A 19,621-nucleotide genomic window follows, 5' to 3' on the forward strand; every position below is an offset into this window, starting at 1 on the left:
ACTACCTGTATCTCCACTTTGGTAACTCATTTTTAAGTCTACAATGCTGCAGCACAGCCTGGTTCTTGGCGTCCAGACCTCACATCCTCTCTCCACCCCCCGTGCTTTCCATGTCTCTCCTTCACTGCATTCTCCAGGCAGTCCAGTCACACAGCCTCTCCTAGTATCTGCACAGAATGGCTACATAACTATAGGTGTGGTAGGCCTGAGGGACTGAATGAAGAGGATAGACTCATCTGATCTTTTCAGTGGAGACAAGAATCTATTTGCTTTGTTTGAAGTGGAAAGTATTCAACTTTCCGATATGAGAGAGGGAAGATCCAGCTTTTGCCTTGGTTAACTTGGGCTCAGGGACAAGTCATCTGCCTTGCCTCTGTGCCTCATTTACATAATGAGGGACATAGCTGAGTAACCTGACCTTCTGTAGCTCTTACTTCAGTAGTCTTTATGTTCCCATTCATTTTTCATGATGGAGTTCGGTCTCTTTCCTATCTACAGATAAGAAATCATCTATGTGCTAATATTCTACTTGTGTCACTATCAATAGGTTCACAACGGTGTTCATTTTAACTGGGCTAGAAGGGAAGCATAGATGCACAGAACAGCTCAAAAAAAAATCAAGCCCTTACTCATTAGGCCACCAGTGTCTTCCCACAGGGTCTGTGGGAAAACACACATTGAAATCTGTAAATGCCCCCTAAGCTGAATTTCATGGCTAGAGGTCTTCTTTCAAAAAGGTCGGGGACTGCCAGAGGATCACTACTTTTGAATGTCATGTTGTTAATACCCCAAATTTCCTTCCATCCTTTCATGATCTAAGATTGGTGCATTGATATTATAGGTAGCTTGGCATCTCTTGTGAAGTTCTTCTCAGTGCTATCATTCCCCATCAATGGTTAAAAACTGCAGCACAGACACAGGTAAGAAATAACAGCCAGTAGGCACCTCATCTGCCCTCTGCTTACCTTCTGAGCACTCTTCCAAACGTAATGGTCTTCTTCCCTTTGGATCCCAGTGGCTTCATAGGCTCAAAGCTGCCCAGTAAGAGCCCCCTAGAATACACTCTCCTCTCCACCTGCTGGTCAAGCCTCAAGTAGTCCTCGAGTCCAACTCACCAGCTGCTGCACCCTCCAGATGAGAGGCCATGGCAGACTCCCCTCCTCATGCCCTGTCTTGCCTGCCAACTCCCAGGCGCTTCCCTATCCAACTTCTCCACCCCCTGCGAACCCAGGCCAACTCCATTTTGAAGCTGAATCAACACATTTGGAAATTCCTTATCAAGTGCCCACAGCATTGGTCAGCAGAGCAGAAAGATGAAATCAGAGCCATTTCTTATCAGGTGGTTCCAGTGGGACTTCCCAAGGCCTGTGACCTGTTAGGTCACTTCTTCACTTGTCCTTTGCCAGCTTTATCTCAAACAAACAACTCAATTACTTTTCCCAAGGGGAAAACTTATAGTTGAATTTAATTTCTCTGGGGTGTGTGTGTGTGTGTGTGTGTGTGTGTGTGCGCGCGCGCGTGCGCATTGGGCCTTGCATTCTCACTTGGCTTTTAGCTTGAGGATGGAGCTCTGTTGGTTGAGTCATGCCTCCACTCTAGGCTCTTTGCTCATTAGTTGGAGGTCAGAGCATGATACACTTTTTTATCTGTGGTCCTCACATCTCAGCTTCCTGAGTAGCTAGGATTCTATATGTGAGCCCCCAGGGCCTCGTGAATTTTCATTTCCCACTTAACTTTCAAACACAAAGTAAAAAAAAAAAGTATGCAAATTGAACTCTGGATAAAAATAGTGCTTGCTCAAAACCTTGATACAAAAGGCCATATAGTATGACGCTAAATGAAAGGATCTCTAGGATATAGAAACATAAGCCATATAATGAATGATTGTTGTCCTTCATGTACTATGTTATCTCTCATCTCTTTTGCTATCTGTTGATTATCTCATATTGTTACAGTATCTCACTTTGTTACCTGATATATTGGATATATTTGTATTTGGTTATTTGAAATTGGATAGGGAAGGGGGGAAAACAAGATGAGGGGTGGGGGTGGGGGGGAGGGAAATGGGGACCAAGACATGTGAAAGGGTATCAATGTATGGGAATTAATGCACCATCTATCTGGCAAATAACATGTAACCCTTCTATTAATTACAATAAAAAATATATGAAAAAAATAGTGCTTGCTGTCGTAAAAGTCATGAAGTGAACATAAAAGGACTCTGTGGTCTTGGGTTATGTAGAAGCTGGCATCTGTCACCCTCCTTCCATCCTCAGCTGTTGTGGAAGCATGCAGGATAAGAGCTCCACACCCACGGGTGCCTCGAGAGGGAGTGCTTCCAAATGCCCATCAGACACGCCACTCTTCACAGCTGTCACCGCACGATGCCACCACCCTCTCCCCGTAAACAGGTCTGCAGAGCTTTGCCGGGCAGATCTGCAGGACCGGGTGTGCTGGGGTCCCATCTGCATATCCACACCTCACCTGGCTTTGCTGTGCCCGTTCCAGCACTCCTCCTCGTTGGACGTGCCCGCTGTCACGCGCTCATCTTTGCAGATGGTGTAGGGTAACGCCGACCAGACCTTTTTAGACAGCTTCAATTTCTCTTTTATGTCTGTGACCTGATCAAGAAACCAAGAAAATCAAGTGAGCATCCGCATCAGGCTTTGCCGGCGTCTACACAAGGATATGACAGAGGTGAAAGTGCCGATGGATGTGAGGGCATGGGGGATTATTTTGAAGAGAGAGGCAGGGACAACTGCCCAGGAAAGCTCCCTTTCCACACTCCCATCTTCCTCTAGCTTCTGGCAGTGAATGCTCAGGTAATTGGCTCTGTTTTTCCTCTGTGTTTCTTTTTTTCCCCTCTTATCCTTTGAATTACATACTGAGGTGCCTCACCTGGCTCTGGGTCCTTCTCCTGCTGAGAATCCCTACTGCAGGCCTCCCGGCTGTGAGCTTTAGAATTCATCTGCCTGCACGTCAGATCAATGCTCCAAAACAATGCCCAGACAGATAAAACACTTTCCCTTGCCACTGCACTAATTCAGTTGCTGTAACCTCTGAGTACAACTAACAGGCCTCATGCAGCATGCACTTGAATCGTGAACCAAAACCCAAACCCACTTCAAGATCTCCAGTACCAAGAAAGAAAAAGTCCTTTTTTTGCTTAATTTTTTTTTGTTTTTTGCTAGTCCTGGGGCTTGAACTTGGGGCCTCGACACTGTCCTTAGACACTTGCTCAACGGTAGTGCTCTGCCACTTGAGCCACAGTGCCATTTCAGGCTTTTTCTGTGTACGTGGTATTGAGGAATCCAACCCAGCGCTTCATGCGTGCTAGGCGAGCACTCTACCACTAGGCTACGCTCCTGACGTAGAGAAAGTCCTTCTAAGTACAGAGGAGTGGTCACTGCACATCCTGGAGGAAGGAGGACAGGGAAAATTTAGTCTCGGTGCCCTGGGAGTTTTCAGGGTAGGCAGGGAGGGTAGGAAGAGGAAGTCAATATCACCTTGGCTCCATAATGAACATCTAGATTCCTGTCCAGTCCTCATATCCTATTCTAGCCATACTGGCACCCGGGAAGCCAGCCGTGAGGGAAAGACATCCATCATGGGCTGAATTAGATTGGCACAGATTTGTGTTGCACAGGATCTCCACATGTGACCTTCTTTTGAAATTCGGCCTTTATAAAGAAGTGAAGTGAAGGCCAGTAGCATGACCCTAATTCAACACCCTTGGCATCTGCGTAAAAGGAGGAAATGTGGACAAGGAATCATGCGCAGAGGGAAGATGACATGAACAGGGAGAAGATAGTCAAGGAGGGAGCCTTGGAGTGGATCTTCTGCTCACAGGCCTCAGCAGAAAGGCACCCTGCAAATACCTCGATGTCAGTATCCCCTTCCAGGACTGTCATTTGAAGCTACCCAGCTTGTGGTACTTGGTACAGCAGCTCTAGGAAGATCATACAGATGCATACAGAGCATCTGAGGAAGGTAAAGATGAAGTCTAAAGGTGAGGTGGTCTTAAGCAGACTGAAAAGCAGCCAGTAGCTACTCCAGGTATCAGTCACAAAAGATTTGAAATAAAGGGCAGTAGGCAGTTCCCCCCGCCCCCAGATTAAGAGATGTAGCTGGGTGTCTGTAGCTCACCCCTATCCTCCTAGCTACCTAGGAGGGCGAGATGTGCAGGACTGAGGTTCCTAGCTTGCTCAGGCAGGAGGCATATCAAAAACAACTACCAGAGAGCTTGGCCGGAACCCATAGATAACTCCTTGAAGCACTATGCCTATATAGCACGCTGCTACTCATTCTCTCTGTCTCTCTGTCTCTATCTCTCTCTGCATATTTTTATTTGTGTTCTTCACTGGTATTGAGGCTTTGAACTCAGGGCTTGCTGCCTTATTTGAAAAATATTATTATCTTGAAGTAATTGTACTAAGGAATTGCCCTGTGGAACCCCTTAATCAATTTGACTCCTTTCATCATCCTCATCTACCCCTCCCACCCCACCCCTTCCTTGACTTTACTTTTTTTTTTATAGCCAGGTGCTGTTGGCTCACACCTGTAATCCTAGCTTCTCAGGAGGCTGAGATCTGAGGATTGCGGTTCAAAGTTAATCTGAGCACAAAAGTCTGTGAGACTCTTATCTCCAATGGACCACCAGAAAACTAGAAGTGGTGCTCAAGGGGTAGTCTTGAGGTGAAGAGCTCAGAGACAGTGCCTAGACCCAGAGTTCAAGTCCCACAACCGACAAAAAATATTTAGAATATGTATTGATTTTTTTTTTACCATTTAACAAAGCAGTCTACATATACAGAGTGTGCTGATCTGTGTCATTCTTTCAACATTTTCATATCCTCTCAATCGACCCCTTCCCTTACTTTTCTTAATTTTGTGGTATATACAATGAATTCTTGACTGCATTCTTCCCTCTCTTGCCTGCCCCTCTCTCCCTGGCCTCACTCCGCCTTTCCTGATACTTTTTTGGGGGGGGCTTTGATTTAGCTTTTTTTCTAAAGAATTATACTATTTGAGGTATCCATAGAGTCTATTATATTTCAGTTAATTCATGTGTAACCTAGCTTATCACCTAGTGTGTTTACTCACTGATTTATAGGTGCATTCTACCTACCATAAATGAGAGACACCCTCTTTAAATTGGACTGAAGCATGTTCTCTCTTGCCCCATTAGGTTCATACTCCACTTGCAGGATATGTGGGCCTGATGATGATGTCACATGTTAGTTTCTCCAAACTCTAACTGGTGTCAGACCAGTGTCTCTGCTTCTGGAGGGTAGGAACAGAGTAATATTTCCTCTGGGATTAGTATGGGTTGAGTGACCAGTTTTTGTGGTTTAGGACTTAGTTGGTTGCCCATTGCTGAATTCTCAGCACTAAAACTGGCAAGACCCAGGATGAGTTAGTTGCTCAGTGGTATCTCTGAGCAGAAAATAAGTGCTCATTAAATATCACTAAGTAACAGAGGGGGCAGGTGTGTCATTGTAAGGTGTGTTCTTCATTTTCCAAAAGGAGTGTGTGGAGAAGAAGCGCAGTTGCTCTTGGTTATGTGAGGAGCCCTTGTCGGGATGGGGGTGTGTGGCTCCCCCATGACCGCTTACTGCAGCATATTTTATAATCAGAGTATGTTCACTCTGGCATTTCAGCAAAGGAGCAGTGAGAAATGGAGATGCTGCTTGAACATTCTGCACAGGATCTGGCCAAATCACCTCCAGACTGGGCAAGGCCGACAGGCGAACAAATGGCCACCTGGGAAAGAGCATGCCTGTGATTCTGAAGTATGTCTCAATGATGGCCATTTACTTTTCAGCATCGGACGTGTTTTTCACTCCTCACATTATAGAGAAACACCTTCTGGTTCGACTTACTTTTTGGATTTCTGAATAACCCATGTAACTGTTATGCTGTAGTTTTAGACCTCATTGTTGGTTTCCTGTTTTGTTTTCTTGAAAACAAGTGCATGTATAAAGCTGATCTCTATGCTAATGAATATTCTTAGTACAAGTGGGGTATTGATGCTAACACTGGGCCCTGATTCATTAATATCACAGCCTGATAGAAGCAGACACCTGAGCTCAAAGTCAAATTTATTATAATCTCTTTCTTCTCCATCGAGCAACTCTAGGATGGATTAACTCTCAACACTACTTGAAAATCATATTTACCATTGGTCCAACATGACATGAGTAATATTCTTCCATGAGTAATGTTAGTATTATACAGGTATTATTTGACTTTGAAAGTTAACAACTCTTGTTATTACATAGGAATTTGATGTTGATGTGTATATATACTGCTGGGATTCACATGGAAGAATATGAACTCTCTTGTAGGATTTATCTGGATTACCCCCCCATACACACCACCACCACCACACACAATATATTTTTTTTAACTATTTGACTACTGGTCTTAGTGGAGTAATTTAGCACCATCAAAGAGTCTTAGGAAAACAGTGACATTATTGGAACATTTACCCTTACACAGCTGTATAATTAGACTAATGAAGTATGAAAAGACAAGGAAGGAAGGAAGGAAGGAAAGAAGGAAGGAAGGAAGGGAGGAAGGGAGGAAGGAAGGGAAGGGAAGTCATTTTAGTATAATCACTGATAACAGCAGAGATGACAAAAACCAAAGAGCATAAAGTAAGATCATGCAGGTACTTCTCTCTGAAAACTTCACTTAACAAATAATTTACACCAACTACTTAAGTTGAATCTTTACACATTTTTGCTTTAACTTCTACATTACAGGAAATACTAGAGATGGAGAAACAAGCTATGTAACATCATAAATAAATGATCAGATACAACCAGTGAATGAGACATTACATAAGACAACTGTCCTTGACGCTTCAAAAAAGAAAATAAATAAATCAATAAAGGCAGGAAGACTGTTGTAGATGAAAAGAAACTTCACAACATAAGAACTAAATGTCATAAGTAAGACGCTGACTAAATTTTAGATATGGAGGCAAACACCCAGCAGTATGATCAAGTTTGAGATATCTAGGGGTATCCGAATATAGAGTAGATATTAAGGTTACTTAAATGTGATGATAATATTGCAGTTGCAGGATACTGTCTTTACTTTTAGGAAATTCATGTTGCCATTTTGTCTTTTACTACTTGAAAATAAAACAAATGAACACCCTTATTTAGTTTAAGAAAGTTACATATTATATATATATATATATATATATATATATATATATATATCTTTCATCTTACTGTGTTCCCTCACCCCCAGCCATTTCAGTAGTGTTTGTAAAAGTTAAAAAGAATGAAAAGTTGGGAAAGAACTATGACTTGGTCAGGAAGGTCTATGGCTTTTGAGAGCTTTAGGTTGGTTTAATATATGGTAGTCCCTAAGCCAAGAGCTGGGATGTGAGCCATTGCAGAGTTAAGGCCTTGTTCAGTATTCTGAAGCATCATCATACCCTTGGTGAAGCTGAGAAGCAGGGGCTTTGGAGATTTAAAAAACAAACAAAAAGACCCTTGTTGTAAGCTTAGTAATACGGTGGAAGTGAAACATTGAAGCATAGAGGCTGAAGTGCTGGCTCTTCACTCCATCGTTCACTTGTGTCATGGCCCACATCTTGATCTTCTGTGTTGGTTTGTGGGTGTGATGCTGAGGCTGAGTGAGGATCCCGGCAAGTGAGGATGTTGAAGTTGTTGATTTGGAATGAAAACATTGGGGCTTCTATGTCTTCTTTCATAAAAATGTAAGGGTAACTAACCTTTCCTGGTATTTAACCTGCCAGTTTGTTCAATGGCAGTGGTCATTTCTGTAGTGGGGAGAAGTACTGGCACCCCCTCCAAGACATACGCAAGATGCTCTGCTTGTGGCCACATGCACTCATGGGTTAGGTAACATGTTTTTTAACCAAACACATTCAATGAAATTGTGGCTTAAAATGATTTCTTTGTTAAATAAGAAACATGGGATGTCTTTCATTTTAAACAGCGTGAGCACACACACACACACATAATGGCAAGATGGGAGGCAGAACACAAGCAGCCACCACAGGGTTGGGGACACATTCCAAGACCCCCATGAATACACAATACTACAGATGAGATTTAATTTGTAAATCCGCCATGGAAGAGACTCACAACCAAAGTGATAATGAGATAGGACCAAGATAACAATGTAACATAAGAAAAGTTAGATGAAGAGCATCTCTGTCTTTCCAACTATATTCTTGTACTATAGTCATTTTTCCTCATGGAAGGATGTGAGACAACACAACATTTCTATGAGAGGAAGTCAGGGGAACACTGCAGTGTGAGACTAACTCACCTTCTAACCAGGTAACAGAGGATTCTTATTTGCTGTGGACGATCCATGGTCATTGAGCCATTGCAATGTCAGATGAGCTGCCTTTATACAATGAAGATTCTAGGTCAAAGGATGAATCAAATCTTGGATAGGGTAGAGCAGGGTAGTGTGAGATTTCATCACACTAATCAGAAAAAGGTACAATTTAGAAGTTAGGGATTGCTTATTTCTGGAATTTCCCATGTTATATAATTGAAACAAATCACTGAGTGAGGCTTTACTTTGTTTTGCTTTGTAAAAATGGAATAGTAGTTTTTTTTTTTTCCAAAGCAAGGTCTGGTTATGGAGTCAGGCTGGTCTTGAACTCATTCTTCTCTAGCCTTTGCCCCCCAAGGACTGGGATTATTGACATGTGTCACTAGACCTGATTCAAAAAATTTAAATAAATCGACACATGGTAATTGTGCATGTTTATGAAGTACCAGGCGATTTTGTTAAATGTGTGTCCACATTCAGGAAATACCCTGTGTCTGTGTCCCTGAATATTTTGCTGATAGAGGTGTAAGACTGAAATATTTTAGAGGTCACTAGCCAGCAGGTCGGAAGCCTACACGAGTTATTATTTTTAATTTGATTTAGCAAATAAAATAACTTAGTGACATTCAGTGAAATTAAAGTCAGGGAAGTATATAATACTGTTTAGAGGAAGCTCCAAAACATGGGTTAATGGCTTAAATGAGATAAAAGGCTTTTATTTCTTGTACTCTTAAACCCTTATTGTATATTGTTATGTTGTGTTTTATATCAGTGCGTGTCACTGCCCTTGACAGGGTGAACAGAGATGCAGATACTGCCATTATAAGGAAACAAGGAAGGAAGAGAGCATGGATATTAATTTGTCTGGATAGTTTCTTCTGACAACACCATATTTCATGCTAAGCAAGTAAAGGTTGGCTGATAATTCCTTCTTTGTGACTGCTGACTCTTACCAAGTAGCAAGCAGGATGCTTCATACTTCCAGGAGGAGATAAGAAGAGACATCATGTTCTCCCCATTGTCCCCTCCAGGAATGGGGTGATTGTAGCTATGCAGAATCCACTGCTCTCAGCCACTGCTCTGATCTTTTGCTATTTATTTTACTAAGTAGCAGCTGGACACTGCAGACACCTAGGGACTATGTCTTCTCAGCCTGAGACTCAACAAACAGTAGGGTGTGTGTCCTGGGTTCTTAGTAATTATTTGTTGAATGAATACATACATAACAGACTTACCAATTATATGTTAACAGAAGAAAGCTCTCAAAAGTGATCGATTATCTGCCAGCAGCTACTGCCCAGACTTTTCCTTTGGAGAGTTAGTTAGACACAAGCAAATTTTGGCAGGCTTTTAGAAAAGAAGTTTATTTCCTTGACCTGACTCCCACCCTCCTTTTCGCCCTCTCCCTCAGCAAGAGAAGGTGTCAGGTAATCCCTCCAATCCTGTAATTATGATTCTAGGCTCCAGTCGTCACAAATGTCAGTCCAGGTTGGCATTTACACAGGTATGCTAGAGGCTCAGAGATCTCAAACACAATCTTAGCTTGGAGGAGGGGGGAAAAAAGCAGGAGAATTTAAGGAATTTTACCTTCAACAGCCTTATTCTTATCCATTCTCTCTTTGGTTTTCTAAGTAAGTGGCCTGTAGAATTCTTATTTAAGGTACATTGCATTCTTACTAACTTTGTCTCCTATGTAGATTACTCAGTGGGGGAGATAGTAGATTTTCTTCTTCAAGTGATTTGTTTTTCCCATGGTTGTGCATCATCCATGGAAGACTCAAAGTCTGTTTTCCTTGGATGTTTTTATGTCCTCTGGACTTTTCCTGGACAGCCAATGTGAGAGGACTATGAGCTGTCCCCACCAATCATCCCTGGACCAAAATCCACTTCCTGACTTTCTGTTGTGTGTACCTGGCCCCATGTCTTGGTTGGTTTTTTTCTTTTTTTTTAATGTCTTCAGAGAAATTCCAATGTGCCTATTTCATCTTTCCAAAAGCATAATGTAATTGGATGTAAATAATATATCCTATATCTTTAGGGAAAAGAAGATGATTAATATTTAAAGGGCTATACACTAAATAATACATAATGAGGGGAAAACAATGTGAATATTTCATAGGCTGAAGGTCATTTGGTAGGTTTGGAAAGCAAATCTGTTCAAACAAATGCAGGCAGCCGACTTTGTACCTCGTGAAGAAGGCTACTTTATTGGGTCAAGTTAAGAGTAATGCCATGATGTATGAAGCCATGTTTGCAACCTAAGGGTTTAAGAACCCAGTGTTGAAGAAGTGATTTTTGTCCAGCTTTACTCTGTAGAATGATCTTTCATCCAGGACCAAGTCACTGAAGCCTCAAGCCTCCCAATCAGGCTATGTACACAGCATCTTCAGTAACCAAGCAACATTGTGGAGCAGTTTTCAAAGTTCCTCAGTCTCCAAGAGAATCTGGCTGTGCATTATCTTTAATATCCCTAGAGGAACTAGGAGTCACTAATACCCAGGCCTCAATGAGTAAGCTGAATCCATAAGCTCTACTGAATCAGCTTGCTCTGATGACGGTGCAGTCTCCATCCAAATCCATATTGGTTTTGTTGTTGTTGTTTTCTTTTTGGTCGCAAGGCCTGGGTGTTATCCCTGAGCTCTTTTGCCCAAGGCTAATGCACCATGAAACCACAGTGCCACTTCTGGTTTTCTGGTGGTTAAATGGAGGTAAGAGTCTCACAGACTTTACTGTCCAGGCTCGTTTGAATACTCAGATATCAGCCTCCTGAATAACCAGGATTACAGGCATGGACCACCAGTGCCCAGTTCAAATCCATGTCTTTTGAGGATAGCTTTGAACACTCTTCTCACGGAACATGGGTTTTCCATTTATTTTAGTTTGTGTTCATCCTTGGCATTAGTTTTCAATGTCTCCCACTCTCCCTGTCTGTAGCACAGTGTTTAGTCAAGTTTCGTAATACAAGTTTTCTATCTGGGAACTTGGGGCCACCAGTGGGGTTCTATTGAGTCCAGCCAGTAGCTAAGTGTAAGGCAGATTGGGCCCACATATTGCACTCAGTTTTCCATTGAATCTTCAAGTCACTTTGCCATCAAAAAACATCTCTACATTCCACATTCCACTCTTTACATTCCCAGAAAACTTGAAGAACAAGCTATAGTCTATTGCCGTGTGACACATTTCCCCCTTGTAGTACAGCACTTTTTAACATACCTCCCCAAGGAGATAAACACTCATACATTTTGCAGGGGGAAAAAAATGAGGAAGGATTAAAAAAAACCCAGTAGGTAGTGAGAGAATCTTTGAAGGTTCAAAAAGACAATGCTAAGTTTTGTTGAGTTTCGCAGAGGCTGGGGAATTGGATAGAAACATTTGAAGGCTCAGAATTCTCCCCTTTGGCTTCTGGTTTGGAGTTTCTTAGCTAAACAATCAGACTTTCTGAAGGACATGACCTTGCAAGCCAGGAGAGGTCTTTTTTTTTTTGGTTAAAACACTGGTCCTCAGTGTGAAATAAATATGAGACACATCAGAAATGTCTTCCAGTGCTAGTCAGATCAGTCTTCTGTAGTGTAATTGAAGAAAATAGCAACAGCATACTTTCAGATCTTCATGTTTGTTCCTCATGCTCTAGTTGTGTCCCTGAGATAGTATGTTTTCTGTAAGCAAGTACAGCAAACACTTCATGTGTCCTTGAGCAATGACATGGTTGAGCGAATAGTGAATTCAACTGAAGAGAAAAGGACAAGATGTCCTTCGGTCTGTGGAATTTCATATGAAATCCATGATTTACTTTGTGCAGTGAGTTCCTCAATCTTGATACTGTGTACCTCTCAGGATTGAAAAAAAAACAACACATGAACCGCCTTAATGAATGGCTTTCTTGTTGAATCAGGGGATATTGTTGAATTGTGAAATCAGAGCTCCATGATCCAAAACTTCTAGAACATTCTTGACCGAGATTCATGGAGACTCTGCTGAGAAGGACCTGGGATTCCCTGTGTGATCTAAAGCAAGTCACCCCCTCTCTTTGGTTCAGTGCTGAGGTTCTGAGCATAACTTCTTTTTTTTAATTGTATTTTATTGTTGGGGTGATGTACAGAGGGGTTACAGTTCCGTTCATTAGGCAGTGGTGACATTATGGGGCATACCTTCTACTTTGTCACTTGGCTGGTCTTGTCCCGCCTTCTCTTGGTGGGCCCAACTTAATTTCTTCCTTTGCTCTGCTCCTTCATGACTTATGGCTGGTCTCACATTCTAAAGAATGGACTCTCTGTTCCTAACCCCTTTTTGATCCATTTCTTACTTTGGGTCTGCACTGTCTTCCATCGTCTCTGCTCTGCTTTAGAGATCAGCTTTGGTCACTAGAAGTTACTTTAGCCTCTATTGAGTCTTGGGCATTATTTTGGCTCCTCCCAGGAGCTGCCCTGATAGACAGCATGCATTGAGAGCGTGAACTGATTCTAAAATAGGGGATTAGAAATGTAGGCGGCAGAATGGTGAGCAGGATTTGAGGTGAACGTGCAAGCGTGAAACTGAGTTTGGCACTGCTGGCATTCTGGGGGGCACCCTACCTCCTGCCTCCTTCACCCTCCAGTCTAGCATCATCATAGCCTTAACAAACCTCTGGGGACACGCTGTGGTTTTCCTCTGTAGTCGACAGGACTGTGGTATGGGATAGGCCTGGCCTCTTTGAATAGGATTAACCTAGATACGAGCCCTCCTTCAGGAAACAGACAGTGGTGCCAACAGGCAGAAGGCTGAATGCCTGAATATGTAGTCCTGCGGACACATCCTGATTCTTTGCAAAGTAACCCTCCCAATGTACAATGCCCCCCAGGGTTTTGGTGACACCCAGGCCATTTCAGCAGACACTCAAATTCTACTTGTGCTCTTACTGTCTGTTAAACTCAAAAGTACTTGAAGTTACTCTTAAAATACTGACATCTCGTTTTTAGGAAGCAAAACCCAGGGCATTACAAACAGGTCTACTGAGTCAAGAAAAGGGAGAAAGCATCACAAAGCATTTCCCCTCAAGCCTATGCATCCTGACTATTTCAAAAGTCATCATTTGATTCGAAGTGTTTGGGACTAGGTTCTTGTACACTAATGCTAAGAAACAGATGGACAGGTATTTGAAACCTAACAGGAAAAGTGTCTCTTCCTTCCTTCCTTCCTTCCTTCCTTCCTTCCTTCCTTCCTTCCTTCCTTCCTTCCTTCCTTCCTTCCTTCCTCCCCATTCCCTTTCCCTTCTTTCCTCTTTTTTTTTTTTCCCCTTTTTGGGCTGGTCCTGGGGCTTGAACTCAGGGCCTGTCCCTGAGCACAAGGCTAGCCCTCTACCATTGAGCCACAACTCCACTTCTAGATTTTTTTTTTTTTTTTGCTGGTTAACTGGAAATAAAAGTCTCATGGACTTTCCCGTCTGGCCTGTCTTTGAACCACAATCTTCAGAGCTCTGCCTTCTGAGTAGTGAGCCATGGATAACTGGCTTAGACGCATCTTTTGCTCAATTGAGAGTTCCATACTCAAGCTGATCCTATCGCAGTAAGATATGAAATTCCAATTCAGCTCAGAAAACGATTTAGCAAATGGTAGGTTCAAGCTGGATTCATCTAAATTCTCAAGTCATTTAGGGTGGAGATGGGTTGATCCGAGTCTTTTATAGAATGGCAAAAGAAAGTATGTACACCTTCTTTTGACACATGGGATTTGATTTACACTGTGTGGACTCGTCCTGTGTTGTGCATGGAAGCTGTTACTTTTACATCAGTTCTGTTATAGTTCTGATATAATACAATACTCTACTTTTAACTTCACAGGTCGAATGGAGAATTGGTTTAAATTTAATTACCAGTGGTTCTGGTTTAAGAGAGTTCTGAAAATGACAGAAAATATACACAAACCTGGATGGCCATGAAATGCATACACTGACAGGGAGGAAATAGTAGGATTTAGTGGATCTAAACTTGGTTACCTTGCTTCTAAAGCTCCTTCTTTGACCCCAGAGCCATTTAGGCCTTCCACTGAGTATGTGTTCACTGGCATCATTTTGGTCTTTTTTTGCTATGAGGATTTCTTGTGATTATAGTTGTGAGTCTCCTCTCTACCCTTCTCTGACCCCAGTCTACAAGAAATATAGGGAGAGAGCTATTGCCTTTTGTGTATAAAACATCCTAAAAGCTATGGATTCAATTTCTTTGTACCATGTCTGTCCAGAGTATAACTCCATTTGTATCACGTGAATGAAAGAAAACAGAGGAAGAAACAAAGAAATATAAATTTAAATTTTGAATAGTGAACCTGAATTCTAGATGCCCTTACTTGCAAAACTGATTGCTAGTGGAAGGACACTCTACCTTGCTAATCTCCCTATTTCATGGAGAGATGGTTGCTTTGGGTTTATATATAGGTATTCAGTTCAGCTTCACATGCATGCATACACACACACCTGCTTAGGATCCACAATTCACTGGGAATTTTTAAAGGTCCCGGACATGCATTGATGTAGCAGACATGGCACTGCCCTGAATGAACCTGCTATTCAATGGAGTAAATACATGTTTGCACATTTATTCAAATATATATTATATAGTCACAAGACAATCTCTCTATTTTGAGAAGCCATATGTTTCCATAAAGGAGGAAGTTGGGCAGAGGAAGACCTTGAGGAATATGAGGCAATGGAATTGGAACTCTAAGGATAAGCTGAGATCTTCAGATAGAAGAGTTGGGAAGAGCTTTTCCTGTTAGAAGGGTTCCTGGACGGCAGAAGCTCATAGCCGTGAAGCCTTTCAGAAGGGGAGAGGAGCTTGGTGCCATTCAGAGATGTGTGGCTTGAGCTATGACTTTCCTTCAAAATGGAGGGTGGCACTTCCCTCCTTTAAATGATCTCTTCCTAAGGATTTAATACATTTTAGTAAGTTTAGGGTACCTGGAACTGGAAGTTCTTAATGAGTAGAAGCATCACCACAGGGACAGATGGCATAGGGCGACTGCACGGCACTCTTTCTTGGAAATCAAGTTCTTAGCCCTGTGAGGTAAATTACCTGTTCCAGGGAGCCATCTGCTTACCTTAAAGATCCAATTTACCCCATGGGGCACCAGTCAGGGAGTGCCCTGGACCCAGCACGTAATTAGACCCAGGTGATAGAACAGGACTTGACTTTCACCTTTACCTCTCAAGAATCTGAGAACCTATGTGACTATGTTTCATCTGCTCTAAGCTGCAGGGATGTCAGAAATGCCCAATTTTACTGCAGCAGGAGAGACCCCCTCTCCGTGAATGGCTGAATGACCACTGGGGATAAGAGAGCAGTGAGAGACTAGGACAGCAGTGCTTCTGAGGAACCACAAATATGAGCTCTACCTGTGACCTTTGTAATGGCTGATGCTGCAAGTTTAACTCAACTTGGCATTATTTATTTTTTTTAAAAACCAGTCTGGGGGCTTGAATTCAGGGCTTGAGCACTGTCCTTAGGCTTTCTCAAGGCTAGAGCTCTACCACTTGAGCCACAACACCACTTCTGACATTTTTCTACGTATGTGGTACCGAGCAATTGAACTCAGGTTTCATGCATGCCAGGCAAGCACTAGATTGCCGGCCCCACTTCTGGCTTTTTGCTGGTACGTTGGAAATAGAGTCTCATGGCCTATCCTTCCTTTCTGCCTTCAAATAGCAATCTTCAAATTGCAGTCTCTTGAGTAGCAAAGAATACAGTGCTACTAGTGCCTGGCTTTTTTAAAAGTAAATTTTAATAATGCATTTGATAATTACTGCACCCAACATACTAAGAATAGTATGATTTCACCATATACTAAATAAGAAAAATTTATAATAAGATATTTCATATTCTTTAAAAAAAACTAAATCTTCAAAATGTGATTTGTATCTGATACTTATGTTCCATCTCATTCAGTTTAGTACCAGCCATGGTGAGGCTGCTGGCTGCCATCTTGGCTGGGCCCCCCAGTGTGGGGTGGAGTTTTTTACTTGCATGCTATCTGTCTTCAGCACATGTCTGGGACTTGGTGGTCCACGTGGTTGATGGTTTCTATGCAGAGCCCACAGCTGAAAGTCCTTCCTGAGCACTTGAGAGGGCAGTTACTGTCTGGGCACATTCCCCACAAGCCCAGGGGTTGGAGCTTGAATGGATTCAGGGGTAATTCACTGGACATTAGAGTGTTAGCATCCCCCACCCATCCATTACAAATAATCTTTTTTTAGCCGGGCTCGGTGGCTCATGCCTGTAATCATAGCTACTCAGGAGGCTGAGAGCTGAGGATCGAGGTTCAAAGCCAGCCTGGGCACTAAAAGTCCATGAGCCTCTTATCCCCAATTAATCACCAGAAAACCATAAGTGGCTCTGTGGTTCAAGGGGTAGGGTGGTAGTCTTGAGGTAAAGAGCTCAGGGATAGAACCCAGGCCCAGAGTTCAAGTCCCATGACTGACAAAAAAACAAAAAACAAAAAACAAAAAACCTGATCTTTTCTTTGGTGTCATTTCCTGTCTCCTGAATGCAAATGTCCCATCCAATCTCCCAAGCACATCAAGGAGATAAATGAACTGAAGTCAGATTATAGTCCAGTCCATTTGGGATTCAGCTTATCTTTAGAATTGCTTCCAAGCACATGAAGGAGAAGGTGATTCAACAGTGGGATATCTGTCCATATTTTGCCTGCATACAGTTTTCAGCTTACATTTTCACGGAAGTATCACCATCACCAGAAGAGGGGGCTAATCATATATCATTTGCTGAATCTCCATCAAGATACTCTTGAGGCAAGCAACTAGACACGGGACAGTTTTTACAAGGGAAAAGGTCTGAGAAGTTGTTAGAAACCTTTTTTTATAAGACTACAAGTTACTGAGCTTCTTTTTGGGGGGGGTTCTGAGTTTCTTAACTATAGTTTTAGATGATAGTCAAAGGCCGGCTCTGAGCATGTGCATACATTTTGAAGACAAAAGGCTTTCACAAAGATAAAGTTTTCTCCAAACATTCCCCCACCTCCCACCTTTTTTTTTTTTTTTAAATCAAGGTAATTTTGCTTCCTGTCTGTAGTTTCTTAGACACTACTTTCACTCTGACCACCAGATGGCAGTATTATCCAATCTTTGCTCACCTATCTCATTCCCACAGTCATGTTCCAGGGACTAAAATTGTAGATTGTTCTACTGCATATAAAACTGACAACCCTGTTATTTTAAACTTGAAACTGACAGGCTGTTATTTTAATGAGGTCTGCCAGAGCCAAGGTTAACCAAAGCTTTATTTCCCTACAAAATGTTAAGGCCATAGTTCTAAAAGGGGGCTGTGAAATTTTATGTTATGGATACTTTCTCTGACTGTACAAGTTTTAAGATATTTTTGACGAACTACGTGATGAATATAGACATATGTTTATATATCGAACCAAATTGGTATTGCAATTTTGTTCAAATTTCTTCCAATAGATCCTTTAAGTTACATTCCTGCATAGAACCCAAAACAAATTGTTTTCTATAGCTATCCATTTCTGTCTATTTTGAAGCATAAGTATATTTTTTTAGCATTTTGACTTTCTAATTTAATGACTCAAAAGAAAATTTATGGCTTATTTCAATTCCATTAATATTCCAAAATGAAACGGAGTGTAGTATTTGATTCTCTATTTCTTGAAAGAAGCTTAGATACTGAATGGCAAAACTTGGAAAGGATTTTCTTTTATAATAAGTACTTCTACAATGTATAATGGTTAATGGCATTATAATTTATTCTCCTTCCCTTGAAATTGCTTTTTACGTTGCTCAAGAAAGTATTTAAAGTCAGTTGCTAATGGCACTACTACTGAAAACATTAGAAGCCATCTTTTCCCAAATGATTTTGCTAACAATTTTGCACTCCTTTTATCTGCTCAAAAAACAATTTTGAACATTGAATCAATTTTCCTGTCTGAATTTACTAATGTAGATTCTATGCAGACTCCATAATCTGCTCCATCTACAGAATTTACTTGAAATAAATATTATCATCACTGATCCTTGTTAGTGGCACAAGATATGCCCAGAAGATAACTCTGTACGTGTGGGCAGAGCTTTGGGTGCCAGAAGCAAGACTCAACTCTCTGAATTTCTTGTTTTTATTCTTCAGTGGCTATGCTAATTTCATGCAACAAACATTTCATGTGAGTCTACTACATAAAGAGTTGTGCATGGGAAACAAAACCAAGTTTGGAAAAAAGTCCTGTGCTCAGCACTGGTGATATGATTTATGGGCCATGGTGTAAAAGTTGGGAATCTTGGTTTGCTATCACTGAGACGCTCAACGTGGCCACCAAAGAGAACCGAAGCATGCAGGAGTGGCAGAATTGGTAAGCTGCATGGAACCGCACAGTTGTGTATCTATGATGTGGGGTGAGCCATCCCACCAGCCTCTGAGGCAGATGATGATAACTGTAGGGATACCGGTCCCCCAGTCATCCACAGTCACCTCCAATTTGCACAAAATGTTGAGAAGTTCTGGTCCTCTCTGCTTAACGGAGATCACCGAGTACTTCAATACATTCATGGTCACATTGTGGTTTAGTGTAATGTTATCAGAATCTTCCTATGTGGCCAGCATGGCATTAAATCCATTTCTCTTAGGTCATTGTTCAAATGTCCCAATCCGTATGAACAACGAGGCCATGGTGACATGAGGCAGAGAGGAGTGAAGTCACCAACTTCACTCACAGGGTTCAGCCGCAGGGTTTAATTGCTAGCCAGTACTGGCTCTACGTCCTGCCCTCTTAGACTGGTCACTCCACCAGGCCAGTGAGCTGGAAAGAGCCGGCAAGTGTCAGTGCATTTGAGAGCCCTGAGGCCTGTTGGCAGATCTCACTCATTTCAAAAAGGATGGAAAATATACCAGGGGGGCAGGGGGAGGGTCTCATGCTTTGGAAGTCATTGTACTCTGTCCAAGCTATTCGTCCAAGCGAACTTTCCAGCTCTTCAGTTACTACTGTGTGGACTCCTCAAAACCTTTCCTGACTTTTGAAGTTTTTTCTAATACCACTAAGGAAGAATCTTCCCTAATTTTCTCAGCCTTTGCAAACAAGGGCCATGATTGGAAGCCTCCAAATAAATACATACCTATACATTTTCAAGGCTAATATTTTGAATCAATCCATTCTCTCTTTGGAAGTCCAGACATAGAAGAATCAAATGCTATTTTCCCAGTTTTTCTTCTGATTCTACTTAATAGTGGGTTATATTGTCCTTGAATGCATCCATCTATCTATCTATCTATCTATCTATCTATCTATCTATCTATCTATC

At 41.9% G+C, this 19,621-nt stretch overlaps 1 protein-coding gene across 1 annotated transcript in view; it reads right to left on the bottom strand.

The window, feature by feature from the left end:
* Positions 1–19,621, bottom strand: part of Gpc6 (glypican 6) — an 859,561-nt gene that overhangs the window by 17,736 nt on the left and 822,204 nt on the right. The window contains exon 10 of the mRNA XM_090341778.1: positions 2,485–2,621. Within this exon, the coding sequence (XP_090197904.1) occupies positions 2,485–2,621 (137 nt within the window). The remainder of the gene's footprint in view (positions 1–2,484; positions 2,622–19,621) is intronic.

Source organism: Megascapheus bottae, chromosome 11 (assembly GCF_031878675.1).
Source record: "Megascapheus bottae isolate mThoBot1 chromosome 11, mThoBot2.hap1, whole genome shotgun sequence".
Classification (NCBI taxonomy): domain Eukaryota; kingdom Metazoa; phylum Chordata; class Mammalia; order Rodentia; family Geomyidae; genus Megascapheus; species Megascapheus bottae.